At 40.5% G+C, this 27,589-nt stretch overlaps 1 protein-coding gene across 14 annotated transcripts in view; it reads left to right on the top strand.

Moving 5' to 3' along the window:
* The first annotated feature begins 2,861 nt into the window (after window positions 1-2,861).
* The window catches only part of PUM2 (pumilio RNA binding family member 2), a 103,759-nt gene continuing 79,031 nt past the window's right edge, over window positions 2,862-27,589 (top strand). For 6 of the 14 annotated variants that reach the window (XM_032172331.2, XM_032172325.2, XM_032172332.2 and 3 more), the window contains exons 1-2: window positions 3,127-3,250; window positions 25,906-25,974. In XM_032172331.2, the coding sequence (XP_032028222.1) occupies window positions 25,924-25,974 (51 nt within the window). In that variant the 5' untranslated portion in view covers window positions 3,127-3,250; window positions 25,906-25,923. Of the gene's footprint in view, window positions 2,942-3,002; window positions 3,251-21,345; window positions 21,567-25,905; window positions 25,975-26,910; window positions 27,036-27,589 lie in introns of those variants that run through there. The other 8 variants (XM_058427021.1, XM_058427018.1, XM_032172333.2 and 5 more) reach the window with 6 other exon arrangements.

The following is a 27,589-nucleotide window of genomic DNA, read 5'->3' as shown; positions in this document are numbered from 1 at the left end:
CTCTTTGTGTCTCACTGGCTCAAAATGGATAAGGCACACCCATTACAGAACCAATTTCTAGCAAGCGGAATGGAATTATTGTGATTGGCTTACTAATGTTTCTCAAACTTTATTGTGTATAGGAATTGCCCGGGAATCTTGTTAAAATGCAGATTCTGATTCAGCTGATCTGGCATGGGGCCAAGATTCTGCATTTCTAACAAGCTCCCAGGTGATGAGAATGGCTGTTGGGGTGTCAATTATAATGTCCACCTCAACTACCAAGCACACGAGATATTTACATTAGCCTGAGGAGCATATTCTTTCCTTGTAGGTAAATCTAAAGAGAAGCCAGTTATAATCAGAAGTGCTTAATGAGCATGGCAGATTGCAAAGCATATGTGAAGGCACAGAAGCAAGAAACTGCTCACTGTGCATAGGGAATCATGAGCTGGAGAGGAGATAGGGACATAGGCAGATCACTAAAGGGTGGGGCTTTAAAGTGTGTCTTGCAGAGCACCAAGCCTGTAAGAGATTCTCCATGAAGAAACGCCTTCTAGGGTCAAATTTGGTTGGGACACATTGCATATTATGTCCCTCACTTGGATATTTACAATGCATATTTTGATTTTAAAGGCACTAATAAGTCTGGCAGAAAATAAACCTTTTGTCAAATAGAGATAATACCTCATAGGTAATTTGTGGAGCTCAGTTCAAAATGAAAATGAGGGGCCCTTTTGTCAAAAACCACTAAGACTTTCTAGATGGTGACATCAGAGCATTAAACCAATCGTAGGTACCCCCCAGGCCTTGTGCAACTGCACAGGTCACGTGCCTGTGCTGAAGCTGGCCTTGTTCTTGGGGATATCTGGAACATTAAATGAGACAATGTATAGAAAGTGCTTTGGTGCTTGCATGTTGTAAGTACCAAACAAATACCTATAGCTTACACATGGCTTTTAGTAGGACTCTTGGTTGTAACAGAAACTCACTTCATCTAGCTTAAGCAAAGAAGCAGAATTTACCATAAGGATCCAGGAATGCGGCTCAGACTCCAAGGGTAAAGGCAGCCAGCCAGGCACAGAAACATGTGAAAGAGAGACATTGTCAGCACTCTCCTTTTCTCTCTCAACTCCACTCTTCTCTACAGGTTCCCTGTCTTACAGGATGGAACGAGTCTGCCCAAGGGATCCCAGGTCCAAGAGACTTTGGAGGGTTGGGATCTCTTAGTCCCAGTTCCATATTCTAAGGGAGGGCCTGTGATGGATTTATCTAGTTTCACCCACACTAAGCAACTGTATATAAAGACCCTTCTGCTATTATCAGCTCAATGGAGGGGAAAGGAGAAGGAAGGCAAAATGTGTACACCACAGTATCTCCTATTCTTACTTGATCTTGAGACATTTCTTAAAGGAACATCTATTAACACTGAACACAGCACACTAGGGAAATGCTGTCGTGGGTGATGGGGAGCAATGAGATGGTTGAAGCAGAGGCCTGAGCGCCAGGAATTGGATTTGCATTTTAGATAGCAGTGAGCAGAACTGATTGGAGGGAGTGAGACTGGAGACAGGAAAGCTGATTAAGAGCCAGCTACAGAAATCCAGACCTGGGAAGCAAGGCTAGTATTAGTGAGGAGGCAGAGGAAGACTGTCTCCAGAATTACTTGGCAAGTAAAAATCTTCGAGGCTTGGTAAGTTATTTATATTTGGAGTGGGGGTAAGAGGAAGAGACAAGGATGGTTCTCAGAGGTGTAATTTGGGGAATGAATAGGTGGTGACACTGCCAATTACAGAGACAGTACAAGAGTGGGGGGTAGGGGATGGGTGTGACTTCAGTTTTTAACATGCTTGGTGACAAGAAGAATATTCAAATGAAAATATCTAGAAGCCTGAAATATGAGCCTAAGGTAGGGGCCTGGGATGGATTTCAATGTCAGACATTTTTCGGTAATAGTTAAAAACCGAAGAGCCCATGTATTCAACAGGCACTTGGGGGCACAGTGTGAAACAAAACACAAGGTCCTTGCCCTCGTGGAGCTCACAGTCGCCTAGGGAAGACATATATTAAGCAAACTATACGGGAGGCCCTGAATGTTTACGAAGTGCAGCATGTCAGAAGAGCCAGGACCTGTGTAAACCATCAAGAACAACTCGGACACGGTGCCTGTTACAGCTGTGTGACCTGGAGCCGGTTAGGTTAGAATCCTGGAATCACCACTGCTTTGCACGGAGGTCCAGGACAGCAAGGCAGATTTGGAGTTTCCAACTAGCCTGTAAACCGGGAAGGAGAGAGCGCTTAGTACGCGAGAAAAAGAAACAGCCAACGAGTGAGAATCACTGGCCCAGCTGGAGAACGCTGAGTTTCTTTTGTGTGCACTGGGACCAAGCACTGGGGGCCGACAATTTGCTGAGAGCTGGCTCCACCTGCCTGGGGTGCAACCACGAGAAGAGTGATAGCCCTCTCAGGGTACAATCTTCCACCCCCAGGTGCATCTCCCTCGTCTGGTTGTGGGAAGGTACAGGGTGAAAGCTAAAGGCCTGAATTAACGTCCGGCTCTTGTGGGCGCCAGCACTCCGGAAGCGAAATGCCAGGAGTACCCCAAGGTGGGCGGCGAGGGCGCAGACACCCGCACACCCAGTTGAGGGAAAACAATGAGCAACCGCGTAGGAAGCCGAGGGTGAGAAGATTCAGAAGTCGAGGCCCCACACGGAAAGACAGTCGAACACAGGGTTTGGCAACAGCACGCCTGCGCTGTCCGATCCCGGCGCGCGCTCCCCGCGCCGCGGCGGAGCCCCGGAGGGAAGCGCGAGCCCGCAAGGTGAGGGCGGGGGAGGGCACGCCGGAGAGGCGGCCGAACACGTGAGAGCGCGGAGAACGTGCGCAAGCGCAGGGCGCTCCCGGCTCGCGCGGCGTGAGCGCGGGAGCAGGGACGCAAGGCATTGAAAGGAGCCGCGCCTCGGTGAGCGCTCCCCCTCCCCTTTCTCCCGGGGTGCATTGCGCGCGCCCGGTGGGCGGGGGGGAGGGGAGGGGAGGCGGCGGTGGCAGCCATGTTGTTGTGAGTCTCTGTGTCTCACCCTCGGTACTTCGGTGGTTCGGAGGAGGAGGGGGAGGAGAAGGAGGAGGTGGGGTGGGGGGGGAGGGTGGTAGGTGGAGAAAGAAGACATTGCCGCCACCGAAGGCGGAGGAGGGGGAGGACCGCCAAGAGCGACGCCGCCGTGTGCCCAACGGTCGGTGTCCCCGGCTGAGGCAGCGCGGCCGCAGCAGCCCTGTAAGTCAGTCCGCGTTCGCTCTTTCTCCGGTTCTTTGGCGCCGCCGGGGATGGCTCCCCAGGCTTTGTGTGGCGGCCTCGGCTGGAGCCGATCGCCAGCGGGAGGGCGGACAGGGCCTGCTGAGTGCCCGGGCCGGTGCGGCCTGGGGCCCGCTCGCACAATGCAGGGGGAGGGGTGCCGGAAGGGGGTGTGCGCGCGCGGGGGAGGGGGCGCCGCGCCGGCCGCTTTCCCGCTTCCTTCCCTCCGCGGGGCCGCCTCCTCGGGGGCCTGGGGAGCCGACCCGGTTCACCCTCCGATTCGGCGCGCTGGAGGTTAGAGACCGAGCTGTCGGCCCTAGGGTTCGGAAAGTGGGGGAGAGGCCAGGTGGCCCCAGAGAAGCATGCGGATTGCAAGTGGGTGAAGAGGAAGGAGTGGGTTTATGAAAACAAGCGTGGGCATTTTCAAAGGCCCGAGTGTGTCCGGGAAAAGCTTGCCGTGCTCGTGCACAGATGTGGGTATGAAGCAGTGACTTGGATTCGCCTTGTTTAGGTTATAGGAACGGATTTCAATATTCAGAAAAATATGTAAATTAAAACCAAAGACAAGATTAGCGGCTTCTACTATTTGAGCAGTAGTTTTGAATCTGAATTGGGTCATATTTTGGGGAAAATGTTTAAAGTTTTATGCCCAAACACGTGTAAAAGTAAATGTTGTTTCTGAGAACACAGCTAGAGAAAACCTACTTATCTTAGCTTTTTATTCTAACATACGTAAACTTTTGAAGAGAGGAATGTATTGCCAACATATTAGGTGCAATAAGACATCATGTTAGGACTTAGTACTTGGAGATTTTTACTTGTTGAGAAAACGGGGCAGATGTTTTGGTGAAGAAAAACATGAGAAAAATGCTTATAAATGCTTAAGAGAAATGTAATACCTGTAAAGGTACTGTATGTCAAGAAAACAATATTAATAAAGGGAGTTACCGAAGGATTTTAAAAGCTTGTTTAATTGTTAGATTTCGTGTTTAATAGGTGACTCTTCACCATGTGACCTGGAGTATTGGAAGATGACTTAAGGAATCCTGAAAAAAAAAAAAAAAAAAAATGAATATTTTCAACTTGTTTCTATTCTTAGCTTCCTTTTAAACAGTGATTTACTTCATTTGCTCAATCATCATGAATAAATGATGGCCTTTTCCGTGCTGCAAGAATTTCTTTAAAATTCCGATTTTTGGTGAAATTGCGTTGTGTAGCATTTTCTTGGTGTCCATGAGGGCAGTTTTTGTATGCAGAAAAGGTTTACGATAATCTTCAAAATAAAATTTTATTTCAGAAACCTGGTTCTTGAGGATTTAAGTCCAGTTTTTTAATTCTGTTTACAGGTCTAGCTATTTTGAGTTATAATTGCCAGTAACAAACTTAAGCATCTTCCAACAATTTAAGCTGTGTTTAACACATGCTTTCCTTAATTTGATTCCAAAGTTCTCTTAGGTGTTTCAGTATTTAGCAAGATTTAAACTTCTTAAAAGAGCCTAAATTAATTACTGACATTTAATTTGCTCTTACAAAGCTGTCGCTTTAGAATAAATTCTCAGGCATTACAAATATTGTATATAAATTACCAAATAATACTTGGATTTTGTTTCTCTTAAGCATTCCATACTTGTTTATGAATCTTTTTTTCTTTTTTGAGACAGGGTCTGGTTCTGTCGCCCAGACTGGAGTGCAGGTGAGATCTTGGCTCACTGCAGCCTCCGTGTCCCGGGCTGCAACTGTTCTTCCACCTGAGCCTTCCGAGTAACTGTAGCTGGGGCTACAGGCGCACACCACCACGCCCGGCTAATTTTTGCATTTTTTGTAGAGATGGGGTCTCACTGTGTTGCCTAGGCTAAACTCCGATCTCAAGTGATCCTCCAGCCTCGGCCTCCCAGAGTGCCAGGATTACAGGCGTGAGCCACCGCACCCAGCTTGTTTATAAACCTTTCTGGTGTTGAAAGATAATTTGCCTTCCTGAGTAGGTACTTACCTTAGTTAACAAAAGTAATTATGACCAGAGATTTGGGCCAGGTGTGAAATCCACAGCCAATTTTCTCAGTGACCAAGCTGTCTCCTTTTTATAGACCCTAACATGATCTGCATAATTTTAAGTGGAGGTTGATTCCTGTCTCCTAAACTCAAGTTGTACATACGTCTTAACTTAAATACCTTGTTGGGTTTCCAGGATATGGAAATACTTTGTATTTTTTCATATTCTTAAAATTTACAGATATTTAAAATATCTGAATATTTGAGTCTCACATGGCTTTGTCTACATGGCTGTAATCACAGCTTGAGACCGTTTTACTAACAGGTGTGATTAAGATAAAAATTACACTTATAGCCAGGTAAATTGGTTCGTGGCATATTAAGTAGATTTCTTGCTTTTTTTCTTTATTATTATTATTATTTTTAATATAGGCGAGGTCTTGCTATGTTGCCCAGGCTGGTCTCAAACTCCTGGGCTCAAGCAGTTCTCCCGCCTTGGCCTCCCAAAATGTTGGTATTACAAGCATGAGTTCCGGTGCCAGACCCTTGCTGTTTTTAGGAAATGCATTAAAATAGTCTGACTTGTTCCTTTTGTCCTGCCTCCTCACTTCGCTTTGATGAGTTTGTAAGAGGGAACGCTGATGAAATATGGCTGAGCCCCTTCCTCTCTTTCTCTCTGGGAGTCTTCTCCCTGCAGAAAGCACTTAATTTGCCCTGCTTTTTCATGAGACTACCAAAGTTAGACTCCCCATTTCCAGAGGACAGTAGTTGTCCAGTGCTACTTGTGACTGGGTTAGAATAATTATGGAGTGTGCTGTTAGGAAGCCCACTTGGCCTAGGTCTGAACTATGCCTCCACTGTGGCTTTATCAGTAGTAAAGGAAATCTTTGGATTAACACAAGTCCAACTACTGTCTTTCAGTCAGTTCGAAATTCTGTTGTGGAAAAAGGTTTCCTCAAACCCTATCATTTAGGAGCTAATATTTTAATAGTGATTTTTATATTTGGCAATATATATAGACAGGAGACAGTTTTTATTTAAAACTTAATTGCTTTTGTAGTTGAAAAAGTGGAAGTTTTCTATTTTCAAGCTTTTCCAGTGAGTGAAACGCTGTATAGAATTATTAGGTAGGTGCATGATGAATGCTTTTTCTTTGAGTTTCATGTAGCATTATGTTTAGAGACATGTTAGTGTTTTTTTTTCCTTAGTGACTTTTTCTTCAAATAACTTGAGAGTTATCTTTTTAAATGAAAAATCAAGACATGCCTAATTAAACAAAAGTATTAAAAGTTTTATTTGGCCTTTGGCTGGTTCCTTTTTATATTCTTAAGTGCTTTAAAGAATTTTTAAACAGATTGTTTATTTAAGCACGTTGGCAAAAGCATAGTTTCATTAGTAAGCTCCATTCTGCAAGTTTAGCTACTGGATCCCAACCATTTTCAGGTTGCGTATTGCATATTGTTGATTTTCACATCTTACTCTCTCACTGTTCTTGTGGAGTAATAAAAGATTTTAGAATAGAGTGCTGGGAAATATCCAAATGTACACACCTTGTATGCATATCACTGTAGCTGGCAAGTGCAAAAAAAGAAGTAACATGAAGTATAAAAGGAGAAGGGAGGTGTAATTGAAGTGTTAGATGGTTTGATTGACTGCAAATGGGACAGGAAAAAAAAGGTAGTCATCACCTATTTGGAGCTAAATATGTTGGGACCACAGTAGCCCCCTAAAATGTTTCCTGGAAGGGACTTGGTACAATTGGCTATGAAACTGCACTCAAAACCACCTAGTCAGTACTGCCCAGGGAAATGGAACCTGTAGCTGGCTGCCAGCACACATAAAATGTGGTCATGGTGGGGCGGTAGGGAAGGATTATTTACATTTTTTTAGTTCTGGGGAAAAATACACTAATGGAGGGAACCTGGTTTGAGGACAGCTCTTTGATCTATTTTATTGTAGTAGCCATCTTATGACAAGAGTAAGAAGTTCTGGATCTCAAAGTGGTGATCCCTGACTTTAGGCAGTTTCTGAAAAACTTAAGATCAGTGAGAGAAAGATGCAATTGGTCTTATTCATTCAGACATGAAAGAAGGCAAATGAGTGTTAGAGGGAGAGTGCCCCTAAGTATAGGTCTTTATTAGGCAGTCAAATGAAGCAAACTGTAGGAAGAAAAAAATGTGGATTGTGTTGTATGATTTTATAAATACCAAAAATGTATACAGATTGGAACTACTTGTATCTTCCATTTTCTTGACCATGTCATTTTTAAGTTAGTTTATTAAGAACATCTCCATAGTAGCTTATCGGTAGTTTTAGCATGATTACATGCAAAAACATTCAGTTATCTGTGATAAAACTTGAATCTTTAAAACCAATTCAACATGAACAGAATTATGTTTTGAAGTTGAGAGGATAATGGCTCCAGGTTTTGCCTATAGGTGTTTTCTTGGACCACCTTTCAATGGAAGTGTAATTTATTACTTTTTTTCCAAAGGAGAGTCTTAGGTGCCCTCGTCTTAATATCTAAATTATGTGCATGCTACACTAGCAAGAATAGGAGTGCTCTACGCTCTTGCGAAAGGTAAATTGTTTGCCAGTTCTTTCAGAATCGTGGTTGAGAAAATATTCATGGAGTATGGACATTCAGTCCATTTGTAGTCTGAATATTAAAATTGTGTCTTTTCATCAAGCTAAAATACCTGCGCAAGTTTTTTGGAGACAGAGTTTCGCTCTTGTTGCCCAGGCTGGAGTACAATGGCGTGATCTCGGCTCACTGCAACCTCCGCCTCCCAGGTTCAACCGATTCTCCTGCCTCAGCCTCCCAAGAAGCTGGGATTACAGGTGCCCACCACCACGCCTGGCTAATTTTTCTATTTTTGGAAGAGATGGGGTTTCACTGTGTTGGCCAGGCTGGTCTTGAACTCCTGACCTCAAGTGATCCACCCGCCTCATCGTCCCAAAGTGCTGGGATTACAGGTGTGAGCCACTGCCTGGCCTCACACATTTTTTTTTGAGCGTTGCAGACGTATCATGTGCCACACTGTCCTTAGATGTTGGTGATACGGTGATATGTGGTCCTTGTTTTTAAGGCCTTTATAGGAAAGTGGAGAGAAGATTAAACTTGTGATTACAGTGCAGCATGCTAGCCTGCCACTGAGGTGGTATTATAAAAGTGCTGTGGTGTGGGCACGTGGCCCATGCCTGTAATCTCAACACTTTGGGAGACTGAGGCGGGACAATGACTTGAGTCCAGGAATTCAAGACCAGCCTGGCCAGCATAGGGAGACCTTGTCTCTACAAAAAATTAAAAAATTAGTCTGGCATGGTGGCACGCACTTATAGTCCAAGCTATTTGGGAGGCTGAGGTGGGAAGGTCACTTGAATCCAGGAGATTGAGGCTGCAGTGAGTTGTGATCGTGCCACAGCGCCCAGCCATGGAATCTTGAAATATTATAGAAGTTAATTTAGTCCCGAGATGGGTAAGGTGGCATTCAACCAGAGGGATTAATAGCTGTAGTAATCCTGATATGGGAGAATGACAGAGTTTAAGGTACAGTTATAGGGAGGAGGATGACAAAAGAGAGATAGGTAGAAGCCCACCAGATTGAAGTCTTTTATCTAATATGGACAGTTCAGGATTATAATTTAGGAAGATTTAGACAATCATGGTGTCCTTGAAAGCCTTAGAGAATTACTATGTAGTTAGTTTTCCTGGATTATATTAGGAGTTAGGTATTTGACTTTTCCTTGAGGAACTGACTATAAGAAAGACTATGAGGCTGGGCGCGTAACACTTTGGGAGGCCGTAGCAGGTCGATTGCTTGAGCTCAGGCATTTGAGACCAGCCTGGGCAACGTGGTGAAACCCCATCTCTACAAGAAATGCAAAAATTAGCTGGGCATGGTGGCTCACGTCTGTAGTCCCAGCTACTTGGGAGGCTGAGGCGTGAGGATCTCTTGATCCCAAGAGGCAGAGATTGCAGTGAGCCAAGATCGAGCCACTGCACTGCAGCATGGGCAACAGAGTGAGGCCCTGTCTCAAAAAATAAAATAAAGTAAAATAATACTATGAAACTTTATATCTGTTAACGGTAATGTTGAAGATATTTTCTGTTACAACTCTGTTGCCTCAATAATGCTCCATCTAAGAAATTGCCTTTTTTTTTTTTTTGATACTGGGGTGAGGGCGGGTGTCTCACTCTGTTGCCCAGGCTGGAGTGCGGTGGTGCAGTCACTGCTCACTGCAGCCTCAACTGCCCAGTCTCAAGCAGTTCTCTGACTTCTGCCTCCTGAGGAGCTGGCATTACAGGCACACAACATCATACCCAACTAGTTATTATTTTATTATTTGTAGAGGCGAGGTCTCACTATGTTGCCTTGGCTAGTCTCGAATTTGTTGCCCCAGGTGGTCTCGAATTCCTGGACTAAAGCGATCCTCCTGTCTTGGCCTCCTAAAGTGCTGGGATTACAGGTCCAAGCCACCATGCCCAACAGAAATTTCTTTTAAAGCTTAGTGTTAGGAATAAGGTTGCATCCAAGGGGTTGGTATGATTTCTTTCTCTGGATAATGAGAATCGTACATACCCACTGTTTGTACAATTACTAGCACAACTGGTTAGCATTAAACTTACTAGTTTATTTGCTATTTTATTTAATAAATTAGTTATTTTAGAAACTTTTTTTTTTTAAATTCGAGGCAGGGTCTCTGTCACCCAGGCTGGACTGCAGTGGTGTCACCCAGGCTGGAGTGCAATGGTGTGAACATGACCCACTGCAGCCTTGACCTCCCTGGCTTTAGTGATCCTCCCACCTCAGCCTCTTGAGTAGCTGGGACCACAGGCATGTACCAGTACACCCACCTAATTTTTTTGTTTGTTTGTTATATTGTGTATTTCCTTTAAGATAGTCTGCCGTCTTCCAAACATTTGCTTAAGTGAATAAAGTAAGTTTATTTAAATTATACTCAATATATATTTTTTTAAAACACAGACTCTTTTAAAAATATATAATTTAGCTGGGCATAGTGTGGCACTACTGTAACCCTAGAGGTTGAGGCAGGAGGATTGCTTGAGCCCAGGTTTGGAGGCTATGAAGGCACCACTGCACTCTAGCCTGGGTGACAGAGTAAGACCCTGTCTATAAATATATATATGATTTAATACTTAATCCTTGAAACTAACACAGATTTGGTTTCTCTCCATACATTTCTACCTAGATGTTTGGTGGTGTTTTTGATGTAATAACTTGCCTTTTTAAAACTTAAGTATTTAGGAAATTGGCTTGGTTATTTGATCTCACTTTAAAGTTAAACAATTCAAAGCTTGTTCTTGATTACTTGAGGAACTTTAAAAACCGCAATTCATACTAATCACCTAAATGATTCCTTTTACTTCAAAGATTTTATACAATTCATATATATTTCTTAGACTATTCATAAGTCATAATAAACTAAATATATTTTAAAACTTTTAACTATAAGTTAGGGTTTTCCTAGACAAAAGTTAAATCTCTATCCTACCCAGTCTTGTGAGAAAATTGAATATATTTCATACCTCACATTCATTTTTCTTTAAGATGTCTTGGAAATGACTAGAAACACTACATAAAATGTATTTGTGTTAACATTTACAGAAAAGTTATGGTAATACTGGTTTAAGGTTAAACAGTTTTAATTGTAGAATTTCTTGGAGCCAGTAACAGAAGGAAGGAAAGATTGAACATGTACTCAGAGCTTGCAAAGGAGCAAGTGGGTGCTACTGAGCAGCATACCTGAAATGTATTGGACAAGGGACCACTTATTTCTGAGAACACTGAGTTGGTGAATAAGGAGCACACTTAGGAAAATTCCAAAGAAACTGCATTAAAGTCTGCTTCTTAAAATTGTTATTTTTCTCCAGTTGTCTCAGACCATGCATTCAGATTTCTTCCTTTAGTTCTCTGTTACAATTTAGTTAACATTTCTTTTTCTTTCTTTTTTTTTTTTTTTTGGGACAGTCTCACTCTGTTGCCCAGGCTGGAGTGTAGTGGCGCAGTCTCCACTCACTGCAACCACCACCTCCTGGGTTTAAGCGATTCTCCTGCCTCAGCCTCCCTAGTAGCTGGGATCGCAGGCACCTGCCACCACACCTGGCTAATTTTTGTATTTTAGTAGAGACGGCCTTTCACCATATTGGCCATGCTGGTCTCGAGCCCATGACCGCAAGTGATCCACCTGTCTCGGCCTCCCAAAGTGCTGGGATTACAGGCGTGAGCAACCGTGCTAGGCCTTTAGTTAACATTTCTTAAGTTGTTTTTCCTTGGTGAGGTATTAATTCTAATTGATAGCATGTAACAATTGAAAATTACTAAGATAGCCGTGTGAGACGAGTCTTCATTTGTTGGACTTTCAGCCTAGTACTAATAGGAACAAAAAGTAACACAATAACTTTTGTACTTTGATAGTTTCCAAACTGTAATGCAGTTAAGCTATATTTATATAGGACATTAAGAAATTTATTTTGCTAACCTCAGTAAGTCTTACAACATGGAGAAATACAAAGATAAAGCTAACACTACCTTCTCCTTTACCAAAGTTGAGTGAGATGTTTATTTTTTCATACTTCCCACAAACATACGTAGTCATACATTGCCTCCCTCCTTTTTTGAACAAAAATTGGATCATATCATACACATTAGGCAACTTGGTATTTTTACTTAATATCATGGACATTTTACATATAACTTTAATTACTTGTAATTTTTGTACTGGCTCATTGTTTTAATTTTTTTCTGTTGCTGAGTTTGGCTTATTGTTTTAATTTTGTACCACCATATAAGTGGTGCTGCAGTAAATTATATAGTTAATTCATTTGTGTTGGTGCTGTTTAAGGTAAATTTCCAAAAGAGAAACTTCTGGGTCAAAATATTTTCTTTTTTTGTGGGGCAGGGGGCGGGGGGCAGTGTGGAGCGCAGGTAAGAGCTGTGGCCCCTGCTGTGTTGCTGGTCTTGAACTCCTGGACTCAAGCAGTCCTCCTGCCTTGGCCAACTAAAATGTTGGGATTATAGGTGTGAGCCACTGTGCCCAGTCCAAAGAATTTTATATTGATTTTTAAACAAATAAAAAGTTCAGTTTGATCTGTCATTAATACTCTAGAAAACACTTGCATTTCAATATCATTTATTACCTCACTTAATCTTTGCAGCAGCCCTATGAGGGAGGCATTGTTTCCATTTGCAAATGGACAAATGAGATCGAGTTCATTTAGCTAGTTACTGGCCAACCTGGAACTATATTCTAGGTCTTTTGATTCTGATTTCTATTACACCATGATGAGTGATACTAACAATTTTTTAGTTGGGAAACTTCTAGGGTGTTTGTGGATGTATTCCTTAGCCATATGGTGATGTATGAGTGTTTCAACCCTATCTGCACAGGGAAAGCATCACCCGGAGAGCCTAAAAAACACTAATAAAAATCCGCTTGTCTTGCCGCCCAGACTCGTTCAAGCCAGCCTTGGGTAGGTGGGACCTGAGCAACTAGTTTATAAAATCCTCCTACCTGGACTCTGATGTGTGTTATAAGTGTTTGAGAACCAGTGATCTCAAAATTGGGGTGCTCCCATCCCTGAGGGGTACATGAAGAGTTTCCAAACTACATCTGTTAGTGCATTTAGTCTTTTGGGAATCAGTTATCAGGTCCTCACCATATATGCACTGAGAAAGGTAGAACTCTGATCCATCCCATATCTTACTGTTGTGTATTTTACCCAGGTAGTTAAACTTTGGCGCCAAAGAGTTAGCTTTCTTTTGTGACTAATCCTATCTTACATTGCTGTTGGAGTGAAACATAGCATTCTATAGAACTGGCATATTTTCACCTCCATTGGTATTTTCTGAATTCATATCAACAATAGTCTTGGATGACAGGAGTAATGACAGATTTTTTTTTAAACCAGTTCACTTGTTCCTTCCCTAACCTGTTAAAGAATACATTACAAAGCAAAGGACAATACTAAAATACTTTGAAAGCTAGAAATATATAAATCATGTTTATCACAGCATACTGTCAAATATATTGGCTTTAAATTAAATGTATAATTTAGTTGGCCCTGTTTGTTTTTTTTTTTACATTGAGGAATTTATCCAGAGTAGGATAGAACTAATCCAGATGAAATGACATTTATAAATACTTATCCTGTGTTTTTCTTTTATTTATTATTTTTTGAGATGGAGTTTCACTCATTGCCCAGGCTGGAGTACAGTGGCACAATCTCGGCTCACTGTAACCTCCACCTTTCAGGTTCAAGTGATTCTCCTGCTTCAGCCTCCCGAGAGGCTGGGATTACAGGCGTGTGCCCCCACACTTGGCTAAGTTTTATATTTTTAGTAGAGACAGGGTTTCACCATGTCTGCTAGGCTGGTCTTGAACTCCTGACCTCAGGTGGTCCACCTGCCTCGGCCTCCCAAAGTGCTGGGCTTACAGGCATGAGCCAGCATGCCTGGCCTGCTTTTCTTTTTTCTTTTAAATCAGATGGTGAGAGAATATTTACATCTACAAACTGGGCTTTGCTTTTTAAAAACCTGGTGTATTAAAAGTAAGGCTAAAGATATTTACTATAGTAGGCATTGAGTGTACACATACATTCTTTTATATTGCTTCTAAAATGGTTGGAAGCTTACAAACAAGACTAAAATGAAAATATTTTTCTTTTAAGTGATGCTTAGTTTAGATGTTTTATTGTACTTTTTTTTTTTTTCTCTCTTGAGATGGGTTAACCCTGGTCATTTTCCCACTCCTGGTCTCAAGTGATTCTTGCCACCTCAATCTCACAAGTAGCTGAGATTACAGATATGTACCACCTTGCATGCAGAATTACATAACTGTAATTTATTTGCAAGTCATGATACAAATTCTGCATGTAAGTATATTTAATTTAGGAAAAATCTAGTCTTGCTCAGACATCGTAGTAAACATTTTTTTGAAATAAGCTATAGAAATAACTTATTTTTTAGTGCTTAGACGTGGCATATTATTAACTAATTTATTAAATATTTGGGTCCTACCATATATAAAGCCATTGATTTCCAAGTTAACATGACTATAAGAACTATATAAGTGTGTGATTTTATCATGTATATATTTTAAATATTTCTAAAGATATAACTAGTGTGTGGAAAACATTCTAGGAGTTAAGAACTGTAAAATGCAATGTAAAAATCATGCCTATCCTTTTTCTAGGTGTGACCACTATTAATGGTTAAGTGTGACTTATGCTTGCATCCTGTTTTTACAAAACTAGGATGATAGGAGCGTAGATTGGTTTTCACTTTGCCTTTTCGTGTAATAACCTGGAATATTTGTATTGTATCATTTCCCTTCCCTATTACTATATCCTTAGTATTCGTTTGACTTCCCTCATAACTAGTAACATTTCATGGAACACTTGTATAAGCAGAACAGTTGATGAGATTGTGTGGGATTTTTTTCTTTCCTAGTTCTGATTTAGAGAAGTTTTAAAATTTAGTGGGCAAGATATATTAGTAATACTGCAACATACCAGTTAAATTCTGTGGGAATTAAGAGAAAGATTGTTTGGGGTCAGCTTTAGGGAAAGCTGCATTTGAGCCAAACTTTGAGGAATTTGTGGGATTTGCGCATGAAGGAATAAATGGTAAATGATTGTCCAGGTGTTTTTTTTGTTTTGTTTTTTGAGACAGAGTCTTGCTCTGTCGCCCAGGCTGGAGTGCAGTGGCGCAGTCTCGGCTCACTGCAACCTCCGCCTCCCGGGTTCGAGTGATTCTCTTTCCTCAGCCTCCTGAGTAGCTGAGATTACAGGCACACGCTGCCACACCTGGCTAATTTTTATGTTTGTAGTAGAGACAGGGTTTTACCGTGTTGGCCAGGCTGGTCTCGAATTCCTGAGCTCGGGTGATCCACCTGCCTCGGCCTCCTAAAGTGCTGGGATTACAGGTGTGAGCCACCACGCCTTTTAGAGAGTAGTGTAATTGGCATTAGCTTGAGTGATAGCTTATGCTTGGTTGGTGTGGGAAAGAGCATGGGCTTTTTGGAATTTTGATAGTATTATGTTCTCTACCATTTTAGTAGCTTTGTATATTAGGGTAGGGAAATTGTGGCCAATTTCCCTGTTTGCAAAGTAATGATGCAGTATTGACTTTGCTAGATTATAGTGAGAATTGTATATAATGTGCCTGGTACAATCTGTGGCATAAAATGGGGTGCTCAATAAAATTTCTGTTATTCTCTTTGGGGGAAGATTATCTGATTAAAAATTAGTCTCCAAAATTTGTACCCATTTGGAAATCAGTTTTTAGGAAAATTTTTCATACACTAGACAAAAGTATGGTTGAGGAAGTAATAAGCCAAATTAAGTTCATATGAAGGCTTGGACCCTAAGTGAATTAAAAACTGCAGTTTATAAATGTTTTAAAAATATTTTTGTCCAAATTGTGTAACTGACCTTCAAGGCCCAGCTTAAATACCACCTGCTTTATGTGGCTATCTATCAGACTGCTATATGTATTTTATTAAACTTTATTTTTTTCTAACCACCTGCCCTTTTCATTTATTAAACTTTATTATGGAAGCTTTCAAACATGTAGAGAATAGTAAGTATTGTGAACCCTTGATAGCTACCATCCTTGTTCAACATTGTATGAAATCTTATTTATACCCATATTTTACTTTTTGAAGGAGTATTTCAAAGTAAATCCCAAACAATATGCCATTTCAAGCATAAATGCTCTTACTGATGAGGACTTACAAAAAACAAACCCAGTCCTCTTGCTAGTATCATAACTAATAGAATTCCTTACTGTTATCTAATACTCATTCTATATTTGAGTTTCCCTGATTTTTCTCAAAAAAGTATAGTTGGTTTATGAGAAGTAGGATTCAAACAAGGCTTACACAGTTTTTTTTTTTTGACATTTAGGCCTATACCACAGTCTATGTAATCTGCTTCCCCCCTTCAAAATTTTATGTCATAAATATGTATTTAGATCAGTAGTTTTATTATAATATTAGACAGATTGAAACTTAGTGTTTTTTGAAGGCAGTTCTTCATATGTAGTGGTACTGTTTCATATTACGAGTCATATAATGTCTTACTCCACTATTAGGATGATGTCACATTTTAAATCACAGAAAATAATTTAGGAATACTAGGCCAGGTGTCGTGACTTATGCCTGTAATCCCAGCACTTTGGGAGGCCGAGGTGGAAGGATTACTTGAACTCACGAGTTCCAGATCAGCCTGGGCAACATAGTGAGACCCCATCTGTAACCCCCCCCCACACACACAGACAAATTAGCAACATAGTGAGACCCCGTCTGTACCCCCCCCACACACACACAAATTAGCCAGGCCTGGTGGCACCCGCGGTCCCAGTTACTCAGAAGGCGGAGTTGGGAGGTTCCCTTGAGCCTAGGAGGTCAAGGCTGCAGTGAACCCTGATTATGTCACTGTGCTCCATCTTGGGCAACAGAGCGAGACCCTGTCTCTTTTAAAAAAAAAAAAAAATTATAATATATCTTTAACTTTAGAACCACTTTTTAGGCCAGGCACATTTGCTCATTCCTGTAATGCTAGCATTTTGGGAGGCCAAGGCAAGGTGCAGATCACTTGAGTTCAGGAGTTCAAGAAAGACCAGCCTGGGCAATATGGCAAAACCCTGTCTCTACAAAAAATACAAAAATTAGTTGGGCATAGTGGTATGCATTTGTAGTCCCAGCTCCTGAGGATACTGAGTAGAAGGATCACTAGCCCAGGAGGTCAAGGCTGTAGTAAGCCATAATCAATGCCACTGCACTCCAGCCTGGGCAATAGTGAGACCCTGACTCAAAAAAAAAAAAAAAAAAAAAAAACTTTTTGTGTTATGTAAACAGTTTTTTAAAGTTTGTCATCTTCATTTCCATCTAAATTATTTGACCTGCTTCTCTCAGACAATACCTAAAACATCAAAACCCAGCATAGATTGAGGCTGTTTAGTGTGTAGATCTTCTCTAAGTAGTATATTTTTCAAAATAAGTCAACTTTTCTTCAGCAGTATTTTGATTCTACAAATAAGTCAGTTGAGAGGATGCCTTATAAGAGGAGAGACTTTTGTAAGAACCCAAATATATGGTGTTTCCCCTTTCAGAGAATTTTAATGGAACAAAAATCTTATGTTTGCACATACATAGATTTGTCTAAATGATGGGGTTGGAATAAAACATTTAATTAAAAGATTTGAGCTTTGAGCTAATAGGGTCTTTGAAGGAGATTTTTGGCTTCTGTAAGTCTGTACGTTGACAACACTAATTTTTATGCCAAATTTCATTCAAAACATAAAACTTGACTTTTCCATATTGTAATTGAGTCAGTAATACTATTCTTTGTTATAGAGTTTTTTTGCCTTGCTAGTAAAGCAAGCAGAGGTAACTCCCCCACGAAAGTATTTGGACAAACTAGAAAACAGACTGTTGATGTAGCTCTTGGTTGACCCACTAGCTAAGTGACTTGTTCATCGTCACTGAAAAACTGTATGATTCAATTTATGCCCTCAGAAAAATAAGAAATTACCAAGAGTTGGTTTGAGTAGTAGAAACTTTGTTAAATCTTTGAAGGCTAATGGTCTCCTATAAATACCTAAACCTGGATTTAGATTTACTTTTGTCATGTGAATGAGAAAAGGCATTGCTAAACAAAAAAAATTTGTTGGCAGATTTGCAATTAAGTGATTTAATTTGCTGAGCAGAAGAAAGTGTTCTTTGGGAATTCAGCACTTGTTTGTTTGCCGTAGATAGCACTGATGTTCAATGATTATGTTCATTAAAATCAGTCCATCTGGGTGCTGCAGTGGCTCACACCTTTAATGCTAGCACTTTGAGGGGCTGAGGCAGGAGGATTGCTTGAGCCCAGGAGTTTGAGACCAGCCTAGGCAACATAGGGAGACCCCTGTCTCTACAAAAAATACAAAAATTAGCTGGGGGTGGTGGCATGTACCTTTAGTCCCAGATACTCCCAGAGACTGAGGCGAGAGGATGCAGAGAGCTATGATTGCACCACTGTACTCTAGCTTGGGTGATAGAGTGAGACCTTGTCTCAAAAAAAAAAAACAAAACAGTCCAAGGAGGATGATTACGGAGAATATGTCCTAAGAAGCTTAAGTCATTCTGTGTATTGACTTATTTGTGACTCAACTAGGTTTTTATGTAATTTTGTTGTCTTTGTAATTGATGCAAAAGGAAGGTATCCATGCTGTGGGTGACAGACTTGGAGAAGTAATGCCCGTGTGAAGTTGCAATCATTAGTCATTTTGTGTTGGTAAATGTCTTCAGCAGTACAAAAAGTCTAAGCGAAAGCCTTGTTCATTGTCCTTATGTTAAAATAAGCATTGTATATTAATATACAAAGACATATAAATACTTAGTCACTATCCAGATACTGATTGATTTTATGATTGGAATTCACATTTCATAAAATATGGTCTTTTTCATTCATTAAATGTTGAACATTTACATAGCTAAGACAGTCACTAATCCCTTTGACCCCAGAGGTTAATTTCTACTATGGTGTTAATTTATAATTACAAGATTATAAAAGTGTCATTAGTACCATGTGGCAATAGAGTGCTTTAATACCATTTATTGTATCTCCAAATGCTTTCCCCACCCTATTTTTAATGGTAGGCATATGGTAAGAAATTGAACCAGATATCCAGGAAGAAATAATATTTTTAATTTAAAAAAATTTTTTGAGACAGAGTCTTGCTTTGTCACCCAAGCTGGAGTGCAGTGGAGTGGACCATGGCTCACTGCAGTCTTGACCTCCCAGGCTCAAGCAGTCTTCCCACTTCAGCCTCCTGAGTAGCTGGGACTGCAGGTGCATGTCACCATGCCTGGCTAATTTTTTTAAAAAAAGTTTTTTTTTGTAGAAGCAGGGTGTATTTAAAAATATCTGAGACTGGGTAATTTAGAAAGAAAAGAGGTTGAATTGTCTCATGGTTGTACAGGCTGTACAGAAAGGATAGTGGCTTCTACTTCTGGGGAGGCCTCGGGAAACTTAGAATCATGACAGAAGGTGAATGGAAAGCAGGCACCTCTTATGTGGCTGGAGCAGGAGGAAGAGAGAGGGGAAGGTGTTACATATTTTTAAACAACTAGATCTTAGAAAAACTATCACAAGAGTAGCACTGAGGGGATGGCAATAATCCATTCATGAGAACTCCACCCCCATGATCCAGTCACCTTCCACTAGGCCCCATCCCTAACACTGGGGTTTACATTTTGACATGAGATTTGGGTGGGGACACAGATCCAAACCATATCTCAGGGTCTCACTATGTTGCAAGGGCTGGTCTTGAACTCCTGGGCTCAAGTGATCTTTCTATATTGGCCTCCCAAAGTGCTGAGATTACAGGCATGAACCATCGTGCCTCGCCAAAACAAATACTTTTAATGATGTAAATGTCCTATATTAATGCATTTTCTTGCTTCTTTACACAAGCTATTTGTCAATTTTTTGGCTTTTGTTTTTTTGTTGTTGTTGCTTTTTTTTTTTTTTTTTTTTGAGACAGGGTCTTATTCCGACCATGGCTCACTGCACCCTCAACCTCCTGGGCTCAAGCGATCCTCTCATCTCAGCCTCCCGGGTAGCTGAGACCACAGGTGTGCACCATAATGCCCGGCTAATTTTTTAATTTGTTGTAGAGCTAGGTCTCCCTATGTTGCCAAGGATGGTCTTGAATTCCTGGCCTCAGGCGATCCTCCCACCATAGCCTTATAATGTGTTAGGATTACAGGCATGAGCCACTGTGCTCAGTTGTTGACATTTTGGATTATGCACTAGTAAATAGGAAAACTATCACTGAGCTAAATCAAATTGTTATTTGAGTGCTTCACCTATTTTTCCTCACATCATTAGTAATAATCTGCCTATTGAAAAATTAGCTAATATTGTTAAAGTTTAGAATGAGCAAAATAAGATACTGTCGTTTCTTTTGCTAGGAAACAGTCATAACCTCAAAAATGACTTTTTAATTCAAATATAAGATTATACTGGGTCTTGGCCAAAGAAAAGTTTCTGTCATATATTTTCTGTGTTGGTAAGTTCTCATTATTTATTAAAGAAAATAATATTGGAGATTTGAGCCTTAATAATGCAGACAAAAAAAATTGAAGATAGAATTTATACCCCAAGCAGTACATGGTGCCATACTCCTGAATACATTTTTTTTCAAATAAACAGTGAAATAGTTTATAACCAGTTGCTAGTAGGTCCTATTGCTTGTTAGAAAAGATCTTTCCTCCCTAAGATTTAATCATTCGGATAAAGTCACTAAATTTATGTCCAAATTCCAGCTTTTTCATTACCATCAGATGACACCAGCATTTGTAGCTGTTTAAGAGACAGCAGATTGACATACTTTAGAAATTTAGGAGTCCCACTTAGTAGCATATGGGCAACTGTCTCCCCATCCCTTCAACTTTATTATAATCTATATGCTGAGTATTGCCTGAAGTTGGAAAAGTTATTTGTCTCCCATTGTCATGCCCAGTTTCTCCTTCATTCTCTTTCTCGTAATTGAAATAAACAGTAACACCCTAAACTGAAAAGCTGAGCTTAAGTCATGCTGATGGGGGTGGGGTTTTTTTTTTTAAGTCTTTTTACTCTAACTACCCTGATTATTGAAAGATAATAAAATCACCTCCATTTAGATATGATCTGAGACCCGCATTCGTTTAAAAAAAAAAAAAAAACACACTCTAGTAGTATAAGTGAAAAAGTTGAAAGCAAAGCCTTAATGCTTAACTTTCAGTATACTCATATTTGGAAGTGCATTTTGTGTATTTGAGTTTTGGGGAGCAGTCAAGAGAGAAAGTGAACGAGAGCGGAGGTCTGCAAACTGTGGCCTGCAGGCCAAATCTGACCCATCACCTGTTTTTGCATGGCCTGCTGTATGGGAATGGTTTCTACATTTTTTAATTGTTGGAAAAAATTTTAAAAGAATAATTTGTGATACATGAAAACCACATGAAACTCAGATTTTACAGCTTATCAAGTTTTATTGGGACATATCTGTGCTCATTCATTTTGGTATTGTCTATAGGTGCTTTTGTGCTACCAAGGCATAGTTGAGTAGCTGCAGCAGAGATCATATGGCCTGCAAAGCCTAAAATGTTGACTCCTACACTAGGGGTATGATTTATCCCAACAGTAAGAATGGATTCAAAGAGCTAAGAGACCTCTCAAAATTATCCAGAGGTTCTTTAACTTACGTGACCTCATCTGTTTGGACCACTGATAAAAACCTGAAAGTGAGCAAAAAAGGTAAAGCTCTAGTGCTTACTTTGACTCTTGAGAAAAATTCATGTCTACTACTGATACTGTTTTTTTTTTCCTTTTTTTTTTTTTTTTTTTTTTCCTGCTTTCAATACTGGTTTTAACAGTTTCTTGGGTTTGCCCTTTCCCCACATTGACTACCTTCTTGGTAACCATGGCTCTTAGGTTAGAAGTACTTATTGTTGTCTCTGCATAATTTTTCTCTTGCGGTGACAGCTTTAAGGCTACTGGCCGAAGCTCAGTCACTGAAATCTGAGGTTGGTCTTGTATTAAGGTCTGACCTAGCACTTTATTTTAGCTATTACGGATAACAGTAACCAAGGGATTGAATATTTCTCCTTAAAATTAGTTTGCATTTTCTTAGACATTTACTTTGTGAGAGTTAGGTCCATCTTTAAATTCCATTGGTAACTTTTACCTTTAGTAACTGAGCGCAGCACAGCTCCTGTTCCATACCGTGAGCGACCATGTGGCCACCAAGGAATCAAAAGTTTCTTATCCCCTACCCTTTCGTTCTTTCTATTCCCATTTCTCATCCCCTACCCTTTCATTCTTTCTATTCCCAAACAACGTGTTTCTTTTTTTTTTTTTTTTTTCCTCTCCCCAAGTTGTCTGAACCAAACCACGTTTCTGTGTGCCAGGGCTGTGTTAGCAAATCCCACTTCTGACACCAAATGTAAGGCTATAGGATAAAAATACAGTTTATCCTACTGTACCCTTACAACACAGAACACTTCTATGATCCCACATGTATTGCTTGATATGCTGTATCAAGCAATCAGTCCTGCAGCAAATTCTCCAGTGGACACCAGCTGGGCATCCTCTAACTCATTTCTGACCCTATCTCCCTGGAGAGAGCATCAGCTCCCACACACAGATTGAGGACTTGGGCCTATAAGACTTCCCCCCTACTTCAGATGCCAGTCGCAAGTCATAGGTTGTCACCTAGACTTCTGACTGACCAGCTGTAAATCAGGTGTTCCTCTGACCTTCTTTGGTCAATTAATTTGCTAGAACAGTTCACAGAACTCAGGGAAACACATTACTTAAATTTACCCATTTATTATAAAAGATATTACAAAGAATACCGTTGAGAATAGCCAGATGGAAGAGATGCATTAGGATGACGTATGGGAGAATGGGGCAGGCCACTCTCCAGGAACCTCCAAGAGTTCAGCTATCTGTAAGCTCCCAGAACTCAGACCTTTTGGAATTTTGCAGAAGCCTCATCTCATTACATAGGCATTAAAATCTTTGGTGATCCACTAAGTTTTCAGTCCATCTCTGGAAGCAGGAGGGGGAACTGAAAGTTCAAACTCTCTAATCAAAAGGATGGTTCCCCTGGCAACCAGCCCCCAGGCCGGCAGCTCATTAGCATGCAGAAGACACTCATCACTCCAGTGATTCCAGGGGTTTTAGGAGCTTTTTGCCAGGAAATGGACAAAGGCCAAAAATACATTTTACAATATTACATTTTCAGCCTTTATTCTAAGGTGATACTTTCCTCAGGTGTAAAAGTCTGGATTGGCACTCCTTTCAGCACTTTAAAATCTTGTCCTGTATGTTCTGGGCCCCGTTTTTTCTGGTCCAAGTTAGCAGTCATTCATATATCATTGTTCCTCTTTATGTAATATGTTGTTTTTTTTTTCCGGCGATCTTCAGGACTTTTTATCTTTGATTTTCAGGGTTTTTATAATGACTGTAGGTGTGGAATTTTTTTTATTGTTTATCTTTCCTCTGGTGTTCATGGGGCTTCTTGGATCTGTAAATTTGACTCTCACTAAATTTGGGGGAATTTCTGGCCATTGTTTTTTCAATATTTTTACCATCCTGTTCATTCCTGGAACTCCAGTTACATGTAAGTTATACTTTTTGGTATTGTTCCTGTGAAAATTATACACGGTAGGTCATTCTTGTAACACCCAACTAAATCACAATCTAGGGTCCAGAGGAAAAAGGCACTTGAGCACTTAACATCTGATCCAAAAATTAAATTTTCAACAAGCCTAGCTGTAGAAATGGCTCGCTGTAACCCTAAGACCTGTTTTACCTAGTAGCACCGGAAACAACTTGCCACTACTCTGAGACCAGCTTCATCTAGTCAGAGCTTGCCAGTTCTCAAAAGCTGCTCTAGTACCAATCTGTCAAAACAGTCTGTAACGTTTCTCTGATAACTTCCAGCCTTCTCTTTGTTCTTCAGACATACCCAAGACCATCCAGTCTGTATATATATGCTCCAAATTACATTATTTTCCTTTCTTTTTCTTTTGTTTTTCTTTTTTTTTTTTTTTTTTTTTTGAGATGAGGGGGCTCTCGTTCTGTTACCCAGGCTGGAGTGCAGTGGTACGCTCATGGCTCATTGTAGCCTTCACTTCCTGGGCTCAAGCGATCCTCCCACCTCAGCCTCCGGAGTAGTTGTGGCTATAGGCATGCCCTACCAAAACAGGCTAATTTTTGTATTTTTTTGTAGAGACATTGTTTTTACCATGTTGGTCATCCTGTGACCAAATGGGACCATATGGAGAACATTAGGTCTTATCTTTTTTTTTTTTTTTCCTTGGAGACAGGGTCTTGCTCTGTCACCCAGGCTAGAGTGCAGTGGCACAATGGTGGTTTACTGCTGTAGCCTTGACCTTCCAGGCTCAAGTGATATTCCCACCTCAGCCTCCCGAGTAGCTGGGACCACAGGCATGCACCAATGTGCCAAGCTGATTTTTAAATTTCTTGTAAAAATGGAGTGTCGCCGTGTTGCCCAGGCTGGTCTCTTAATTCCTGGGCTCAAGTAATCCACCCACCTTGGCCTCCCAAAGTGCTGGGATTATAGGCATGAGCCACTGCACCCAAATTAGATTCTTACTTCCTAAATACAACATTTTCAATTTAGAGAGGCATCTCTGTTTTATTTGGCTTTGACATTTTATAGGTCACTGAAGCTCTGTTCATTTTTTTTCCACTATTTTCCTATTCTTCAAATTAGGAATCTTGTTGATATATTTTCAAGTTCACTGACCCTTTCTTTTGTTGTTTTACAGTCTGCTAAGCACATCCAGTGTAATTTTTAAATATTTTTTTCAGTTTCAGCATTGGTTATTTTTATAGTTTTTTTTTCCTCTTGAAATTTTGCATTTGTTCATTCCTTAGGAGCATATTTTTCTTTATATCTTTGAACACAGCTATGGTAGTCTGCTAATTCTAACCTGGGTCATCTTGGAGTGGTTCTTTATTAATTGACTTTTTCCTTTAGGTCACATTTTCCTTTTTTCTCACTTGTCTAGTAATTAAAGATTACATTCCAGACTTCATGATTGATGTATTGAAGATGCTCTAGATTCTGTTGCCTCTTTGGAGAATATGGAGGTTGTGTGTTTGTGGTTTTTTTTGTTTGTTTGTTTTGAGGTTGGAGTCTCACTGCGATGCCCAGGCTGGAGTGCAGTGGCACGATTTTGGCTCATTGTAACCTCTGCCTCCCAGGTTCAAGCAATTCTTCTGCCACCCAAGTAGCTGGGACTACAGACGGCGTGCCACCGCACGCAGCTAATTTTTTTGTATTTTCGGTAGAGACGGGGTTTCACCATGTTGGCCAGGCTGGTCTCAAACTCCTGACCTCAAGTGATCGCCCACCTCAGTCTCCCAAAGCGCTGAGATTATAGTCATGAGCCACCACACCTAGCCAAATGTTGGGTTTTGTTGGGACTCAACCTCCAAATTTCTGTGACTTTTGTGGTGGTCAGTGGCAGAAACTTCTGCTCAATTCTTTTAGCCTTAATTGAGTTCCTTGGAGTCTGTCTCACATATGTGCAGTTCAGGCGTCATCTAAAAATCCCAGTGTAATTTATACACGGGACATGGCATGTCCTCTCTGGGATTCCCTCTTACTTTCCAGCAGCTCTGGTTGCTGTAGACTCTGTCCTTTGGTTTCTTCAGGCCATTAAGGCTGAGTTCTTAAAGGAATTTAAGGACCCTACTTCCACATCTAGGCCTTCCCTCGGGCAGAAATGCCATTTAAAAAAAACAAAAACAAAAAACCTTACTCTGTGCTACTCCTTTAAGTATAGACTATTCTCCCGTTTCTGGGCTTTGTTTTTCATTGCCTTCACATAGTTGTTGGCACACAGAATAATTCAAGAACCCTTGACCTAATGTTTTTCTACAGGTCTTAAGGTAGATTGCTATCATAAACTGTGGGAAAACCAGTCTTCATACAGAAATCAGTGCTTCCCTTTCTCAGATCATGCTGATATTAGTCATAGCAGCAATATAATATAAAAATAGTTGAAGTCTGTTTAAACATTTCTTTGTACTAATTTTTGTTTTTGTTATTCAACAGGTTTGATCTGTGGATGAAATGAATCATGATTTTCAAGCTCTTGCATTAGAATCTCGGGGAATGGGAGAGGTAAATGTTTACAAATACTAAGAACTTACACCTCACTTTATTTTGAGCCATTGGAACTTATTTTTTTTTTTTAATCATCACCCTTCCTGGAAATAGTGGTCATATCTTCCAAACTATATGGAGGGGTTTAAATTTAAGATTGTACAATTCTGCAATTCTGTTGTGATTTTTGGCTTAAAAAAAAAAAGCTTTTAGCCGTAATTTTTAGTGTGATTATTTGTGTCTAGGTGATATGATTGACTTGGTGAGATAATTTCTTGTATTTTGGTAATGAACTATAATTAGCTTTGCTCGAAAAAAAACTCTTTAGCTTTGTTCTGCTGTTTTATATATGTATGCCGTGTTTGCTTTAGCCATACTTATTTTACTATTCTCCCTTAGAAAAATCTCTTGTTCACCCAAAACTGTTTACTTAACAAACTTCTAATCTTCTACAAGACTCGACTGGGATGTATCTATTGTCTAGTTGCTATCTGCCATAGAATTAAGCCCTTCATCTGGCTTCTAGTTCTTTATACAGGCTTTTATTATATTGCTGGTTACAGTTTGTTTTACACTTGTCTCCCCTGTAAATTATTAGCTTTGAATGCCTAGCATAGTAGACACTTTGCATTTCTTAATGGATTTTATCATTCTCGTTAATCTATGATTTTCTTTGGAGCACCAAAGTTAACGTCATCATTACATATTTTAAGGCATCAAATACTTAGTTTTTCATATAGCTGATGAATACTTAGAGAACTTTGATTATGGAGACTCTTGTGGTGACATCTATATTTTGTCATGTTCTGTATTACTAACATAGACTTTGATAATAGAAGATAACAGTGAACAGACTTAAGATGTGTAATTAACTGCTTGCTCCTGGAGATTATTTTACCTTGGTAGAATAGAGACCTTCATGAGACTCACTCCATCCAATGCTGTGCTCTTCAGATGCAGAAAAGAGTCCAAGTCTCTCCTTTGGGCCACAAGAGGGCACCCTGCAGCTAGCTAACCCTCCCCTTCTTCAGAACAGCGTTTTCCAAAGAGTATGTCATTTTCAGAGGACTGATTTAAGGGTGAGTTAAGGTGCTTAAGCTTAAGTATTGCCAAAATAAATTTGTTAGACCAGTGCATAAGGTAAAATTCTCAGCCCTAAGAAAAATTGAAGAAATTGAATTTTTTTTGTTAAACAAAATCTGTAGCTTCACTGCAGTGCAATATCTGGTTAGGCATTATTTATGCTATTGGCAAATAAGAGGCAGATGAAAAGGGCTTTTGTTCTTTCCTGGCCGCTAGTTTTCTTTGGTCTTTAAAAAGCAGAATAACATACATTAAAAGCAGGGTTGAGCAGTGCTTCAACCTTCTTGTCTGTGACAAACTTGAACTTGCTGATAATTCTTTAAGAACAAGAGAGTCAGGACGGGCGCGGTGGCTCACGCCTGTAATCCCAGCACTTTGGGAGGCCGAGGCGGGCGGATCACAAGGTCAGGAGATCGAGACCATCCTGGTTAACACGGTGAAACCCCGTCTCTACTAAAAATACAAAAAATTAGCCGGGCGTGGCAGCAGGTGCCTGTAGTCCCAGCTACTCGGGAGGCTGAGGCAGGAGAATGGCGTGAACCCGGGAGGT

This window comes from Hylobates moloch, unplaced genomic scaffold (genome assembly GCF_009828535.3).
Source record: "Hylobates moloch isolate HMO894 unplaced genomic scaffold, HMol_V3 SCAFFOLD_13, whole genome shotgun sequence".
NCBI classification, from domain to species: Eukaryota; Metazoa; Chordata; class Mammalia; order Primates; family Hylobatidae; genus Hylobates; species Hylobates moloch.
Note: the sequence above shows the minus strand (reverse complement) of the source record. Positions and strands in the feature narration are given on the sequence as shown.